This window comes from Oncorhynchus clarkii, chromosome 9, assembly GCF_045791955.1.
Source record: "Oncorhynchus clarkii lewisi isolate Uvic-CL-2024 chromosome 9, UVic_Ocla_1.0, whole genome shotgun sequence".
NCBI classification, from domain to species: Eukaryota; Metazoa; Chordata; class Actinopteri; order Salmoniformes; family Salmonidae; genus Oncorhynchus; species Oncorhynchus clarkii.
The window spans coordinates 71405690-71420326 of record NC_092155.1 but is presented as its reverse complement, the minus strand read 5'-3'; the positions used below and the strand labels follow the sequence as shown (position 1 = coordinate 71420326).

General features: G+C 41.1%; 1 protein-coding gene across 3 annotated transcripts; it reads right to left on the bottom strand.

The window, feature by feature from the left end:
• Nucleotides 1–2945: 2945 nt before the first annotated feature.
• LOC139416902 (tumor necrosis factor receptor superfamily member 14-like) lies at nucleotides 2946–13035 on the bottom strand. 3 transcript variants are annotated; one of them, XM_071166072.1, is made up of 10 exons: nucleotides 12801–13035; nucleotides 7312–7401; nucleotides 6833–6958; nucleotides 6433–6591; nucleotides 6143–6227; nucleotides 4704–4864; nucleotides 4528–4542; nucleotides 4413–4432; nucleotides 4105–4155; nucleotides 2946–3727 (listed from the first exon to the last, which is right to left on the bottom strand). In XM_071166072.1, exons 1-9 carry the CDS (start codon nucleotides 12847–12849, stop codon nucleotides 4111–4113), a joined length of 750 nt encoding a protein of 249 aa, XP_071022173.1. In that variant the 5' UTR covers nucleotides 12850–13035; the 3' UTR covers nucleotides 2946–3727; nucleotides 4105–4110. The 3 variants fall into 3 exon arrangements, with proteins under 3 accessions (XP_071022173.1, XP_071022171.1, XP_071022172.1); XM_071166070.1 differs by lacking the exons at nucleotides 4413–4432; nucleotides 4528–4542 and having other exon boundaries at nucleotides 4105–4183; XM_071166071.1 differs by lacking the exons at nucleotides 4413–4432; nucleotides 4528–4542 and having other exon boundaries at nucleotides 4105–4183; nucleotides 7339–7401; nucleotides 12801–13006.
• Nucleotides 13036–14637: the final 1602 nt, after the last annotated feature.

The window sequence follows — 14637 nt, the reverse complement described above, 5'->3', positions numbered from 1 at the left end:
CCAGTTTAAGTCCTTATCATGTTGCCTGCTTTTTGAATGGATGATACTTAAAATGTAACCCTTGCAATTGCCATTAATAAAAGCATATGCCCATAGGTAATACCACGTCAAAACAAAACATTGAAATAAACATTTGTTTAGTGTTCGAGAGGTAAAACAAACAGCCTGTGAAAGAAAAAAAAAACGTAATGAATAAAGTGAAAGGTATTGAATGTTTCTTGAGTCTAACTGAAGCCTGCAGGTGAACGGCTCCACAAAAGGAAATGGCAGGTTGAGCCTGCTTGGACCCAGGAGCAGCTAGAGGGTCATCAGAACAAGTCTAACTTCACCAGTACCACCATGGCTGAGGACACAGGGGGGAAGGTACCATGGTACATGACCCTACTACATGAGAAGGTTCATCATGTTATACAGATTGGTGTGGCCCAGTCTGAAAACCTCCCTGTAGACACTTTAAATGGCCCCTAGTAGATCTAGAAGGATCTGATGGTTGTTAGCACTATGGTTGGCTCAGTGGGGTGTGAACCATATTGGACGTTGGTAGTGACTGTAGTTGTAGTATTGTAACCCCTCTTTTTTTTTTACAGGAGTTTGTTTACATGTTCTATTTATATCTGTAAATTAACCAATGATATCAAGGCACACCCAGCCATGTTTACAGACACCTACCTACCTGTGTGTGTCCTTTGACACAATATAAACTGGTGACGCACAGTGTTTTTCATTATACCCTGACGAAGACAGCTTGTCTGTCGAAACGTTGGTTATTAGGTTATTAAAATATTGCATCTGAGCTCCTAGAGCGTGGCTCTCATTTTTAATTTCAAGTGTTCTTCTCCGTTAGCCGGCACCTCGCCTAAACAGGTGTTCTACTCCGTTAGCCGGCACCTCGCCTAAACAGGTGTTCTACTCCGTTAGCCGGCACCTCGCCTAAACAGGTGTTCTACTCCGTTAGCCGGCACCTCGCCTAAACAGGTGTTCTACTCCGTTAGCCGGCACCTCGCCTAAACAGGTGTTCTACTCCGTTAGCCGGCACCTCGCCTAAACAGGTGTTCTACTCCGTTAGCCGGCACCTCGCCTAAACAGGTGTTCTACTCCGTTAGCCGGCACCTCGCCTAAACAGGTGTTCTACTCCGTTAGCCGGCACCTCGCCTAAACAGGTGTTCTACTCCGTTAGCCGGCACCTCGCCTAAACAGGTGTTCTACTCCATTTGCTAGCACCTCGCCTAAACAGGTGTTCTACTCCGTTAGCCGGCACCTCGCCTAAACAGGTGTTCTACTCCATTAGCCGGCACCTCACTTAAACAGGTGTGCATTTCTTTCGCCTCCAGATGAGGAAATCACTCACTTGTCAAAGTTTGAAGAGGAGTGTTTGAAGAAAAACCAAGAGATCTCTGTGCTTCAGGAGGAGCTGACAGAACTGACCATTTGTCATAATGAGGATGTGGCCAGAGGTCAGGTAGGAAGTAGGAACTTCTCTGTACTGTATTTTTCAGAGTTCTGTGAGAGTATTGTAGTTTATGTACTGAATAACAAGTTGTGACCTTTGTTCATTTAATAAGGTTTAATGGGTGTACAGACATATACTGATTACCACTAACTATAACAGTGCCATCTGTCCATCTGCCTTTAAACCATAAAGGTTGACTAACATTTACAACAAGATTGATCTTGTTTAGGGACAATACAATTATCCTACCTAGATTAACCTATAACACCACAATACAATTATCCTACCTAGACTACAGTAGCCTACAACACCACAATACAATTATCATACCTAGATTATAGTAGGCTACAGTATAACGCCACAATACAAGTATCCTACCTAGACTATAGTAGTTTATAACACCACAATATAAGTATCCTGCCCTAGACTATAGTAGTTTATAACACCACAATAGAAGTATCCTGCCCTAGACTATAGTAACCTATAACACCACAATACAATGAGTAATTGCATTACTGTTTTAAAGTGAGTACAAAATTCTACTCTAGGCTGCAGTGAAAATGTCATCCCTTAAGATGGCACCGGAGAAGAAGACTGATGTTTTATGTGTCCCCAACCTATTGTGTTTTTTTGTTAGCTTCTTTGCGTTGTTTGTAACTTATTTTAAAACTTATTTCATACATAATGTCGCAGCTATAGTCTCTTATGACCGAAAATAACTTCTAGACATCAGGACTGCGATTACTCACCACGGACCGTCAGAATCCTTTTTTTTCCTTTAACAAGTCTGATGAGCCCAAGGTGAATGATATACTGCTCTCCCGGGAACAGGCCCAGATCCTCGTGATTTGCTTGAAGAGAAGGTGGAGAAAAAGAGCCCAAAGGGCGGGCTGCTTTCTGAGAATTCGTAGGCGATCGAATAAACCCCCACTTCCTTCCATTCTGCTAGCAAACGTGCAATCTTTGGGAAATAAAATCGATGATCTACGCGGAAGATTAAACTACCAACGGGACATTGAAAACTGTATCTTATGCTTCACGGAGTCATGGCTGAACGACGACACTATCAACATACTGGTTATACGCTGTACCGGCAGGATAGAACAGCAGCGTCTGGTAAGACAAGGGGCGGTGGACTATGTATTTTTGTAAATAACAGCTGGTGCACGATATCTAAGGAAGTCTCGAGCTATTGCTCGCCTGAGGTAGAGTATCTCATGATAAGCTGAAGACCACACAATCTACCTAGAGAGTTTTCATCTGTACTTTTCGTAGATGTATACATACCACCACAGACTGATGCTGGCACTAAGACCGCATTGAATGAGCTGTATTCCGCCATAAGCAAAAAGGAAAAAGCTCACCCAGAGGCGGCGCTCCTAGTAGCCGGGGACTTTAATGTAGGGAAACTTAAATCAATTTTTACCAATGTTAGATTCTGGGTTAAACATGATACATCAGAGACATGATACATCATAAGTAATACTATAGTATCTGAGGAGTAATATATTCATTTATTCACGATTCATTCAGGATTATCCGTAATCATGGAAGAATCCACATTATAAGGGAAAAGAAACACTTTAGGAAGTAAATGTAAACAAAGAGATGTACTCAAACCACTTATATTAAACATGTTCATTTAACTTAAAAACATCTCTATATTTAGTATTTTGATCGGCGACAAGGTCAATTTTAGCTATCGCTATCATTTCATTGTTAAAAAAAAGTGACATCAAAATGACACAATACATTATTTACCCTCAATTTCTACTGGGCACAAAATAATCTGAAACACAACCAAAACAAACAAGCATGTTGTAGTCATTGTGTGCTATGAATATGGGACCAAATACTTTACTGTATACTTTTTTATACACATATAGCACCAGTCAAGTTTGGACACACCTACCTATTCTCTACATTGTAGAATAATAGTGAAGACATCAAAACTTTGAAATAACACATATGGAATCATGTAGTAACCAAAAAGTACAAAATACATTTTATATTTGAGATTCTTCAAAGTAGCCACCCTTTGCTTGATGACAGCTTTCCACACTCTTGGCATTCACAGTATTGCAACAGTCCACTCCAGATAGGTATACTTAATAGTCAAAATGCAGGAGCAAATGCATTGCAGTTCATAAGTACTCGATTCATGTCTTACAGCCTTCTGGGTATCCGCATGCATTCATGGCACTTCATCTGAGTTTAGTGGATGCTGACTGTCAATCAGTTACAACATTACCAGGCACATTCTCTGCTGTTTCCACTCTGGAAAACAACAAGCAAACAAGTCAATCATTTAGTTAGTAATAGTATAAAGTAGGGCCGGGACGATAGCAGTATTGCAGTATCTTTCCAATGGGAAAAAATTAACACACGAAGCAGGCCAAACTCTTTGGTACTTTAAAAACCTTCTGTATGTAAAATAATGTCTGTTAAAGCTTGGAAAATATATACATGTGACTGCATGACATAATGATGTTTGTTTCCAACATTAGGGCTGTTTTCCTAAAGAAGTTAAATCAGCTTTGTGTTTTGTTTCATTGTCATAATACTGGTATCGTCCCAGCCCTAGTATAAAGTAATATGTTTACTCAGTTATTACTATGATAGTCTGAAATATTGAATCCAAATGGATGACATACAGGGAGTTAGTTACTGGTGACTTGTTGATGTCCCGTTTCTTGCACAGGAACCTATGAGGTATTACACAAGTTAGGATCGCTATAGCAACTAAAACGGACTAAATGACAACATTGGATTCTTTATCCATAAAATTAACAGCATTTTTCACTAACTACAAATCATTTTTCAGGAAAAACTAACTTTGACAATGGATTTGATTTCATAACAATGTTATAAGAGGGTTTGTTTGTATTAAAACTTTGAATTACTAGGATTTGGATTTCAAAATATTTTAAACAAATAGAAAAGTTTAAATAGAATGACTTACCTCATAGAATTCATGCAGCTCTGAAAGTTCAGTAGAAATAGTCAGATAAATAGAGGCAAAACAAATTAGTTAACATGGTGAGGAAGGTATTAATGTAAAATAAATATTGACTGACCTTTCTTACGTTTAGCTGAAAACACAACACGAGTAATCAGATTAGTTGGGGTAAAAGACAACTCACCATGAGTTGCATGTTTATGTATTAGAATAGCAAGTTACATGACAATGACATGCCTTTAAAGAAGTGACTCATTAAATAGAGAAATAAAGTTAAATAAACAAAGGACTAACCTCTTGCCAGGTAGAAACCAAACAGTGCAGCAACTGTTAGGCCTAATAATAATAATATTGGAGCTATTAGAGTGGTATGGATCCTTGGTGGCACTTTGTTACAAATAACATCTTGTCTAGAATGTCCATCTTCAGTCTTCACGCGTCCCATTGCTGCACAACTGCAGAGTAAGCAACACAAACACGTATTTAACTAGACAGGTCAACTACAGCATATTGTAACGTCAGGTTTTATATGGGTTAATGGTGAATCCATTTGAATTCAATCACTTTTTGACAGCATTCCATTTAATTTAATTAAAACTTTCCATACATATTTGCCTATAGAAGAAGAGGTTATAAAGTTACTTTTTGGACCTTAATGCCAAAACATTCAGGAGATGAAGGTGCTCAAATTTGACCCATTTTGCAAACCCCACCATAACATGAGACATCCTTGTCTTCATCACTGGGAAAGGTGCTCAAATTTGACCCATTTTGCAAACCCCACCATACCATGAGACATCCATGTCTTCATCACTGGGAAAGGTGCTCAAATTTGACCCATTTTGCAAACCCCACCATACCATGAGACATCCATGTCTTCATCACTGGAAAAGATAAACGCTTGTGTTTGATATAATTTTAAAGCTTAAAAACAGGGTTGTTCAACTATTTAATCATTTCTTGAAAAGAACGTTTTGATACCTACTGTGCCTCGTTTTTCCCCCAAAATTATAAAATAGTTTGAAACACCTGTTTGTAAGCTTTTTAAATTATATAAATCTCAACCATTTATATTTTCCAGTGATGAAGACATGGATGTCTCATGGTATGGTTGTAAGGATCAAAACTGGTAGAGATGAGAAGCAGGTACAGGGAGAGAACATTTAATTATCAACGGACAAGAACACATAACGACATTAATGCTGACACAGGGAACAAACGGGGAAGCAGACAGTTATAGATGGGGAAATCAACAAAGGGAAGGAGTCCAGGTGAGTCCAATGAGAGCTGCTGCGCGTAATGATGGTGACAGGTGTGCGTAATGAATAATGAAGGGCAGCCTGGTGCCCTTGAGAACCAAAGAGGGAGAGCAGGAGCAGGCGTGACAATGGTGGGGTATGCAAAATAGGTCAACACCTTTAATCTCTTGAATGTTTTGGCATTCAGGTTTTAAAAAAGCCACTTTCTAAGAACTTTCTACAATGGGCAAATATGTATGGAAGGTTTTGTTCAAAAGAGGTGCTGTCAAAAAGTTAATGAATTCAAATGGATTTACCATTAAACCAGCCTGTAATTATATTGTCAACCAAAATCTGGTAGCCAGAACTTAATTTATAGATTGCTATCAGAACATTGATCCTGCTTTCTGAAATGTAATATCATCAATGTCCCAATTTAAAAAAAATAAAACCTAAAGCAATTTAAGAAACTCTAGTACACAAACGATGACCTACTCAGTCCAAGCAGTGCAGTTCACACCATGTTGTGAGTAAAAGCCATGCTGACACTCCTCACACACGGTATCTGTTGTCTTTGTACCTATATGGTGAGAATAAACCATGTTATCATGTTCAAAAGTTAACGATTGTGGTGCTGGAGAAGTCAAAAAATCACCTGAGGTATGACTTCACTTCAAAAAGAAACCAGAGGGAAAAAACACCACCATCTATCTAGAGCCCACGTTATGTTCAGTTATCAGAATTAGAATGTCCTGTACGATATTTAGCCTCTACTTCATACTTACCAGGTGATTTAGTACTCTGTCCCGGTGAACAGTGTGTATGTTCTACTGCAAGGCTACACTCAGAGTTGGATGAGTAGCTTCTACAGTAGTATCCATCTAGAACGTCGCAGACTGTGTTACTTGTTGGTTTGCACTCTGTCTGAGTGAACAGGCCCTGTCCTGGAAAATATCAGATTAATTTCAGTCAGAGGACTACTTATATACTACATAATACCCTTTTCACACTAATGTGGTGACCTGAAACGTAAGACACTGACTCAGATATAATTTTACATTGTACTTTCCAGTTGGTGGATGCAGAACCAAACCAGTGCCACACAACTCAGCTCAGCAGTGAAAATGGTATGATGTGTACTGCTAAAAGGAAATATGGGAAGGTTTAGAAGAAATGGAAATGTACCTGGGTCACAGGGACTGCAGGGAAAGCACTTGGTTAGACCATTGGCCTCGTTCATGAAGGTCCCTCTGATACAGGGCATACAAGATGTGCTGGACTCCAATGTACAATCTCTCCGGACCACCAAGCCTAATCATAGAAAATACAACTTAACTTATTGAGACGTTACATATTTTATTTAAAAAGGTCAGTTTTCCACTTTACCAGTATGTAGTGAAAAAGATAAGAACGAGTCCTAAGAAAACGACACCCTATGATGTCATGGGGGGGGGGGGGGGGGGGGTCATAAAAAATGTAAACACAAAGATGCAGAGACCTGTGTTCCATGAAACATGCCTCTCATTTACAGCATGAGACTGAAATACTGTATTGTGAGATTGTAGGCTACCTCCCCTTTGTTTACTGTTAACGTATTTCTCCTACCCGTTGTGTGCAATTGTAAACAAAATAGTTTTTAAAGATGAAGCATTCATTTACATTACCTTTATTACACATTGGGCAGCACTGACCATCATTAGTTTTGTATTCTGCTGGACCACAATCCTTTCCAAATACAAGCACAAAATGAAAACCTGAAACGACATAAAATATATACAGGCTAAGTGGCAGTCTGTAAAGCCATGGTCACATTGGCAGTTTGAAGTGACTCAAATACAATTTTTTGGCATATCCAATTATAATCTGTTCTTCATCCTGCAGTCTAAACAGCCAAAAAGCACATGGTATCAGATATTTCAGGACACATTTCAAGTCAGATACAAATCTGTGACTTGTGTCTGAATGTTCAAATCTGATTTATTTCAAGTTGTTTTTAGACAAATTTTCACATATCTTGTCATATCTTGCTAGCTACTCTGACAGTTTGACAAGAACATGTTCGTAGCTAATTATCTTCAAAATTGGGCTCCCAAGTGGCGCAGCGGTCTAAGGCACTGCATCTCAGTGGTAGAGGCGTCACTACAGACACCCTGGTTCGAATCCAGGCTGTATCACAACCGGCTGTGATTGGGAGTCCCATAGGGCGGCGCACAATTGGCCCAGCGTTATCTGGGTTTGGCCGGTGTAAGAATTTGTTCTTAACTGACTTGCCTTGTTAAATAAAGGTTTTTAAAAAAGTGTGAATGTGCAAGATAGCTAAACAGGTACCTAGCTAGTTTTGGCCAAAAAGGACAATTTTGAAAGTTGGATTATCCTTTGAGGCTTTAAAAGTGTTTTTACACTATGATTTTGAACATTCAAAGCAACTGTGAAACTTCCATGGCGACACATTGTTGTCATCACCTTAGGTTGTTACATAACTTCTGAGTGATGGGAAGCAGGAGCACCACCACCAATCAGCCTAAACCACTACGCACACCATAGAAATAAGAATGAATAGAACAGACTTTGAAGCTCTAACCCTGGCAATTGACTGGTAAACTCATGGGTACACTTGCGATGGCTTCCTGGTATTGTGATGGAATAATTTTCATAACATTGTGGAATGTTTTATCAACTGATGCTGGATTGCCATGGTAATGTAGAGCGTTAATTAAAATAATGCTAACTGATGTGACTCATGCAATGGCATTTATTTCTTTGCAAGATGGCTGCCATTCCACCCATTATTCCATCATTGACTTGAATGGAAACGCCCTTTCTATCCGTTCTTATTTCTATGGCGCATAGCCATGTCGGAAAATGACAGCTTTCTGACTCTAAACCACATCCGAATTAGTCATTTGTATCTTAGTGTTTGGACAGTCACTGTTCCTAAACGTATTCATAGTCATGCCACGCCCTTGACAATAGCACAAACCGTCAGGAAGGTATAATTAAAACGCCATTTATAACTAACTTTACCCAACTAATACATGGAAATCTACTGGACAACATCGATCTAGACGTCGAGTCAAGAGAGTATTTACACTAAAATTCAAATCTGCATCTACACTTGCCAAGTTTGACCTGAAAAGAGCGACCTACACTTGTGACCGAGGTAAAGCCAGTTTCAAGTTGGATATTCGACAGATATTCACACTTTCCAACCTCAATAGCTTTCAAACCACTTGAGCCACAGACTCCTAATAAGTGTCATGATGTTGGTTAAAATTGTGCACAACATTGCACAGGTCTTATTTTCACAATTTGGACATTAATTCGCTTTCCAAAGCTAATAAAAATATGGAAATGTGAGCAGCATTTTGTATTCCGAGTTGAATTAGTTTGGAAGCATAAACAAAGTACTAACTTCAAAATGTCCACTGACTACCCTTCTATATTGCACACCCTTTAGTTTGTCCATTTTCATCTCACACGATTTTACATAATTTTTTCTAACTTTGTGAATTTCAATGGCTCCTTGGTCGTGTGATCTACTGACCTCAAAACTACTTTCAGAATGTCCACATTATAAATGCACAAGGCGAGACCCAAAGACAATCACAAGGACAGGTGAACCAGATCAGGGTGTGGCACACGGACTGGCGGAGACAGGCGCCGCGAGGCATCCAGTGTGGTAACAGGATCAATCCCGGAGAAGCTGGCGGGAGCCCGGGGAGAGTTCTCTTTTCTAAGTGGAGGGCAGAGCGCCCTGGAATGGGTTTGCACCGAGAGGGGCCCAAGCCCTGGAAAGCGTTGTGGTTTTGGCAGCGTCTGGTGAGCTCTCCCTGGCCCTTGAAAATCCGGGGGAGAGGTTATAAATCTCACACCGGGCCGTACCCATATCCGCAGCAGGTCTCCAAGGTGAACAGACTCTGGCATGTTAGAACAATGTAGGTAAGGGAAGTTGGCAAAAAAGATCTGTAACTTCGGGACAAGGATTGGCTCTAAGGGCTGGGTCAGTTGGGCTGGGCTCGAGTCTAGGGGAGCAGTCGCTCCATCGCCCTCCTCTCACCACGATTGTAAGTTTGTTGTGCGGCCCATCTCGCGGTGTCTCGTGTGTGGTCTCGCAAGCGGCTGCATGCGGGGGTTCGTCGAGGTGGTGTCCGTTGGTGGGCCGAAGGCGGACCGGTGGGGGGTTGAATCCGGTGGTTGGCGGCGGCAACTCTGGACGTGCGTCAGGCCCTTCTCGTGGATCTCACCAGCTACGGCGCTTGCCGGCCCCACACATTGTAGGTGGGGAGGTCTCCTCTACGCTCACTAGACTTGAGGCGGAGACTAAACCCATTGGCCTCACAGTGATAGGGCATTGCATGGATCTGGCTCATGCCCTACGAAGTGGGGAGAGGCATCTCCAGCTTGTCTTTTAAAAAAAAAATGTATTTTACCTTTATTTAATTAGGCAAGTCAGTTAAGAACAAATTCTTATTTTCAATGACGGCCTAGGTTAAGTGGGTTAACTTGCCTGTTCAGGGGCAGAACGACAGATTTGTACCTTGTCAGCTCAGGGGTTTGAACTTGCAACCTTCTGGTTACCTTCTGGTTACATGTGACCTGGTCCAACGCTCTAACCACTAGGCTACCCTGCCGCTCCTGCTGTCTGGGGAGGGAGTCCTAGATCTTATGTGGATAGTACCATCCACGTCCATTGATTTGCTGCGGAACCATAAAACGGACAGAAGAAGCCTAGGTTCCCACTGGGCACGGATCACTGAATGTCAACTTGATGAAATTCAAAGGAGCGTACCCACCTGTCGCGGTCGCACTCAAATCACCCGTGGGGTGACTGTGACCCCTCATGTCAAAGTGAGGAATATCGATGAAGCGCTGGTAAAGGTGGTTCCTATGCTTCTGTCCCAGAGGACTGACTGGGCAAGCAAATGATTGAAAGGGGATGATTATTTTCTGTTGCTTCTTCCCACACCCAGTTGATGGTGCCGCTAGATACTGCAAGGGGTATTTGGATTGCGCTGGCACTTGATGTCGATTGGGTTTCAAAAAGCAGTTAAAGTCTGCAGAAAGTTAGTAGCGGCAACTGAAGTGCAGTTTTTAAAACAGAAAAGCCTCTGATGATACCACCGGGCGTGGCTGGGGGCAGCACTGAGGCTGAGGAAGTTGGGTTGGGGACTTAGTCTCTGAGCGGATAAAAGCAGGTGGGTCACCAGGTGCACAGAGGTTGTTTCAGGTTACCAGATGCACAAGGAGGCCTCCATCAAGGCGGGAGCCACTCCAAGTCCAAGCACGTGGTTCCTGACAGCGGGACTATAGACGTCTTAGTAATTCCAGGGAGTAAGCTATACACTCTCAGGCCCAGGGAGAGGGCAGGCAGGCAGGCAGGGAGTATAGGCCTAGAGGCCAGGAGTCAGAGGTCACCAGGTCAATGGGGGCCTGCCTGGAGGTCAGGAAGGCCCCAGGGAGAAAACCCAAGTGAATAGGTGAGTGAGTGACTGTCCTTCAGGGGAGCAGGGAAGGCAAATTAAATGTAAAATCGTGTGAGATGAAAATGGACAAACTAAAGGGTTTGTAATGTGTAGGGCCACTGAGTGTACATTCAGAACCTTGTTTGAAGTCAGTAGGTCACATGACCAAGGAGCTACGGAAATTAGAAACATTGAAAAACATTAAATTAATGTAAAATTGCGTGAGATGAAAATTGACAAACTAAAGGGTGTGCAATATAGAAGGGTAGTCAGAGGACATTCTGAACCTAGTTTGAGGTTCATGACCAAGGAGCTATTGAAATTAGAAACATTGAAAATTCATGTAAAAATGTGTGAGATGAAAATTGGCAAACTAAAGAGTGTGTGATGTGTAGGGCCACTGAGTGTACATTCTGAACCTTGTTTGAAGTCAGTAGGTCACATGACCAAAGAGCTATTGAAATTCTAACATTTAAATCAATTATTTTAAATAGTGCGAGATGTAAATCGACCAAAAAAAAAGAAGGTGTGTGCAATGTGTGTCTATACCATTGGGTTAGCTAGAACCAGTTAACATTTTAGGAGTAATTGAAATATGACAAATTAGATTTGTCACTATGTTGACGGTCCCTAACTGCTGTTGGTGGACATAAGGAAAACTACAGGCGAATATTAGTCGAATATCCAACCTGAAACTGACTTTACCTCGGTCACTTGTGTAGTTGGAAGCTCCGTTATCTATTTCGGGTCCGAAACGTCAGGTGAGTACGCTAGACTAATTTCCGAGTAACTCTGAATACAAGGCTGTCATAAAAATGCAACTTAATCAACATTTGGGATTTTGGTAGTAATTTTATGGCTCTGTCATTATCAGCTTGAAACTTCTGAATGTGCGCACGACTTCCAAGTCTCCACCCTAACCTTATTTTAATCTAATCAATCTAGTTTAGATAATGTAAAAAATATTGTGGTAGCTATACATGCCGACCATTTTTAGGGTTTAACTTGATGCTGCTAGGCAAGTAAGGATTCAACACCGATGAAAGCATCATCTTTGCATTCAACATATTTGGCAACATGCACGCACGCACGCACGCACGCACGCACATGGTTGCGAAGTTAGTAGCTAATACTGTAGTACAGTAGCTTGCTGATCCCATTTGGGGGGTAGCTAGAATCACCAATTTGATATTTGGACTAACACGATTTGATTTTAATTGGGACATTAGCTGAGAACCAACTGTATCTAGCAAACTTACAAAGGAGGATACTGTTCAGACGGAAGGCATACCATTTTCACTTGCTGACTTCACTAATACTGTAGTAGCTAGCTAACGTTTGCTGATCCCATTTTGGGGGGTAGCTAGAATCACCAATTTGATAGTTGGACTAATATTACTTGATTTTCATTAGGTCAGTAACTTTAGCTAAAATAGCCGGCTGGCTAGATACAGTTCGCTAATTTACCAAGGAGGAAATACTGTTCAGATTGAAGGCATTACATTTTCACATGCTGACTTTGCTAATAACGTTACTCTAGTAGATAGCTAAAGTTTGCTGATTTACATATTGAGGGTAGCTAGAATCACCATCTTGATAGTTGGACTAACATTATTTGATTCTCATTAGGACAGTAGCTAAGGACTTCGGACGTAGTTAAGGATTTAGCTAGATACAGTTCGTTAACTTACCAAGGAGGAAATACTGTTCAGACGGAAGTCTACGTAACGTTAGAAACATTTTCACTTGCTGAAGAAAAAATGTCTACGCTCTCTACATTGACGATAGGTTAAACGTTACAGATAATAAGTGTCACGTTAAATTAATAAGTGTTGTAGTTTCAGTTGAATATCCTCTGCGGGCAGCAAAAGCGCACCGCTCTCAACTGGTTTTGGCACGAAGTCGCTCAACGGAAAAATGTCATCCGTAGCCGGTAGGGTAGGAAAGACGTTTCAATTTGTGATATCTAGAACAAGCAACAATGGTATTGAAAAAGTTTGGTCCAACTTCTTGGTTAGTTAATTTTTATTTAACTTGGCAAGTCAGTTAAGAACTCATTCTTATTTTACAATGACGACCTAGGAACAGTGTGTTAACTGCCTTGCCCAGGGGCAGAATGGCAGATTTTTTTACCTTGTCAGCTCAGGGATTTGATCCAGCAACATTTTGGTTACTGGCTCAACGCTTTAACCACTAGGCTACCTCAGTAAACAATGGACCTGATCGGTGTTAGTGTTCAAATACTGGAAAGTTGAGACCAAATCACGGACGCTGGACAGAGTGGATTTCAGTTGTAACAAAAGACAGTTTTAATGAGTCAGAGATATCTTGTCCCGCAGTTTTACGTGCACGGACCTAGTTCACATAACTCGGCAAGGAGCCAGGTGAAAAAGAGGCCTATACAATGGTTACATACATTTTTATACATAGAATAAAGTAGGTGGAGTCTTGTCGTTTCGGTCTTCTTGACTGGTCGGAGGGTTGGAGGCGGGCCTTGCTCTAGCCAGAGCGGGCCCCATTGGTGCACAGCAAAAGTTCTTTGCTCTTGGGACCGGCCAGTTAGAGGGAGATGAGATGTGTGTTTATATAAGGAAGAGGGGGTCAGTCTTATGGCTGGGTGTATGTGTTCTTACGACGGAATGTCTTTGTTTATATGAGCTATGTGTATGAATATTTATATAACATCGGACAGTTCAGAGCTTCTGCTCTTTTCCGTCCATAAGAAACAAATGGATTGGTGGAAGAGGCAGGGCAGGCCAGGAGCAAGGAAGGAGGCTACCTGCCGCTCCAGGCTATTTATGATGGCCAATTCAGTAATCATGCACAGTTTGCGTCAGGAGCGTAGGCATGAGTGTGCTTGGGTGGACACAGGCCCACCCACTGGGGAGTCAGGCCCACCCAATCAGATTGAGTGAAAACAAAATGAATGTAAGTGAAAATCTGAAAAATATATATGCAAACTTTATAAAAAAAAAATATGGGAAAACAGGATTTTTCACACAGCATGCTTTTTCTTTGCTGGGCAGGCCGTTTGGGAAATGTTGGGCAAAGTTAGAGTATACCCAATTCTCCACTACCACCACTGACTATGTGTTAAGAATTTGCTAAATGTTTGACATGTTATGAATTCTAGCTAGGTGGCTAAGGTTAGCTAGGGGTAAGGTTAAGGTTAAGTTAGGTTAAAGGGTTAGGGAAGAGTTAGCTAACTAAGTTAAGTAGTTGGAAAATAGCTAAAAAGTACTTGAGAATACTAAAGTTGTTCGTGCTGAGATTTGAACTCGCAACCTTTGGTCTTAAGTAACCATCTCTCTTATGTAACCATATGTAACATAGCATATACTGACTGAGTGTCCTGGATTTACGTTTACTATGTTACATCTAGTGTATGAGACCTGGCTGAATTATTGCTAAACCTAGCATATTTCTACAATTTATTTTTGAAAAATGATTTTAAACCTAACCTTAACCATATACTTAACCTTAAATAAATACCAAAAAGCAGATTTTTGAGAGACAATCATGTGGCGA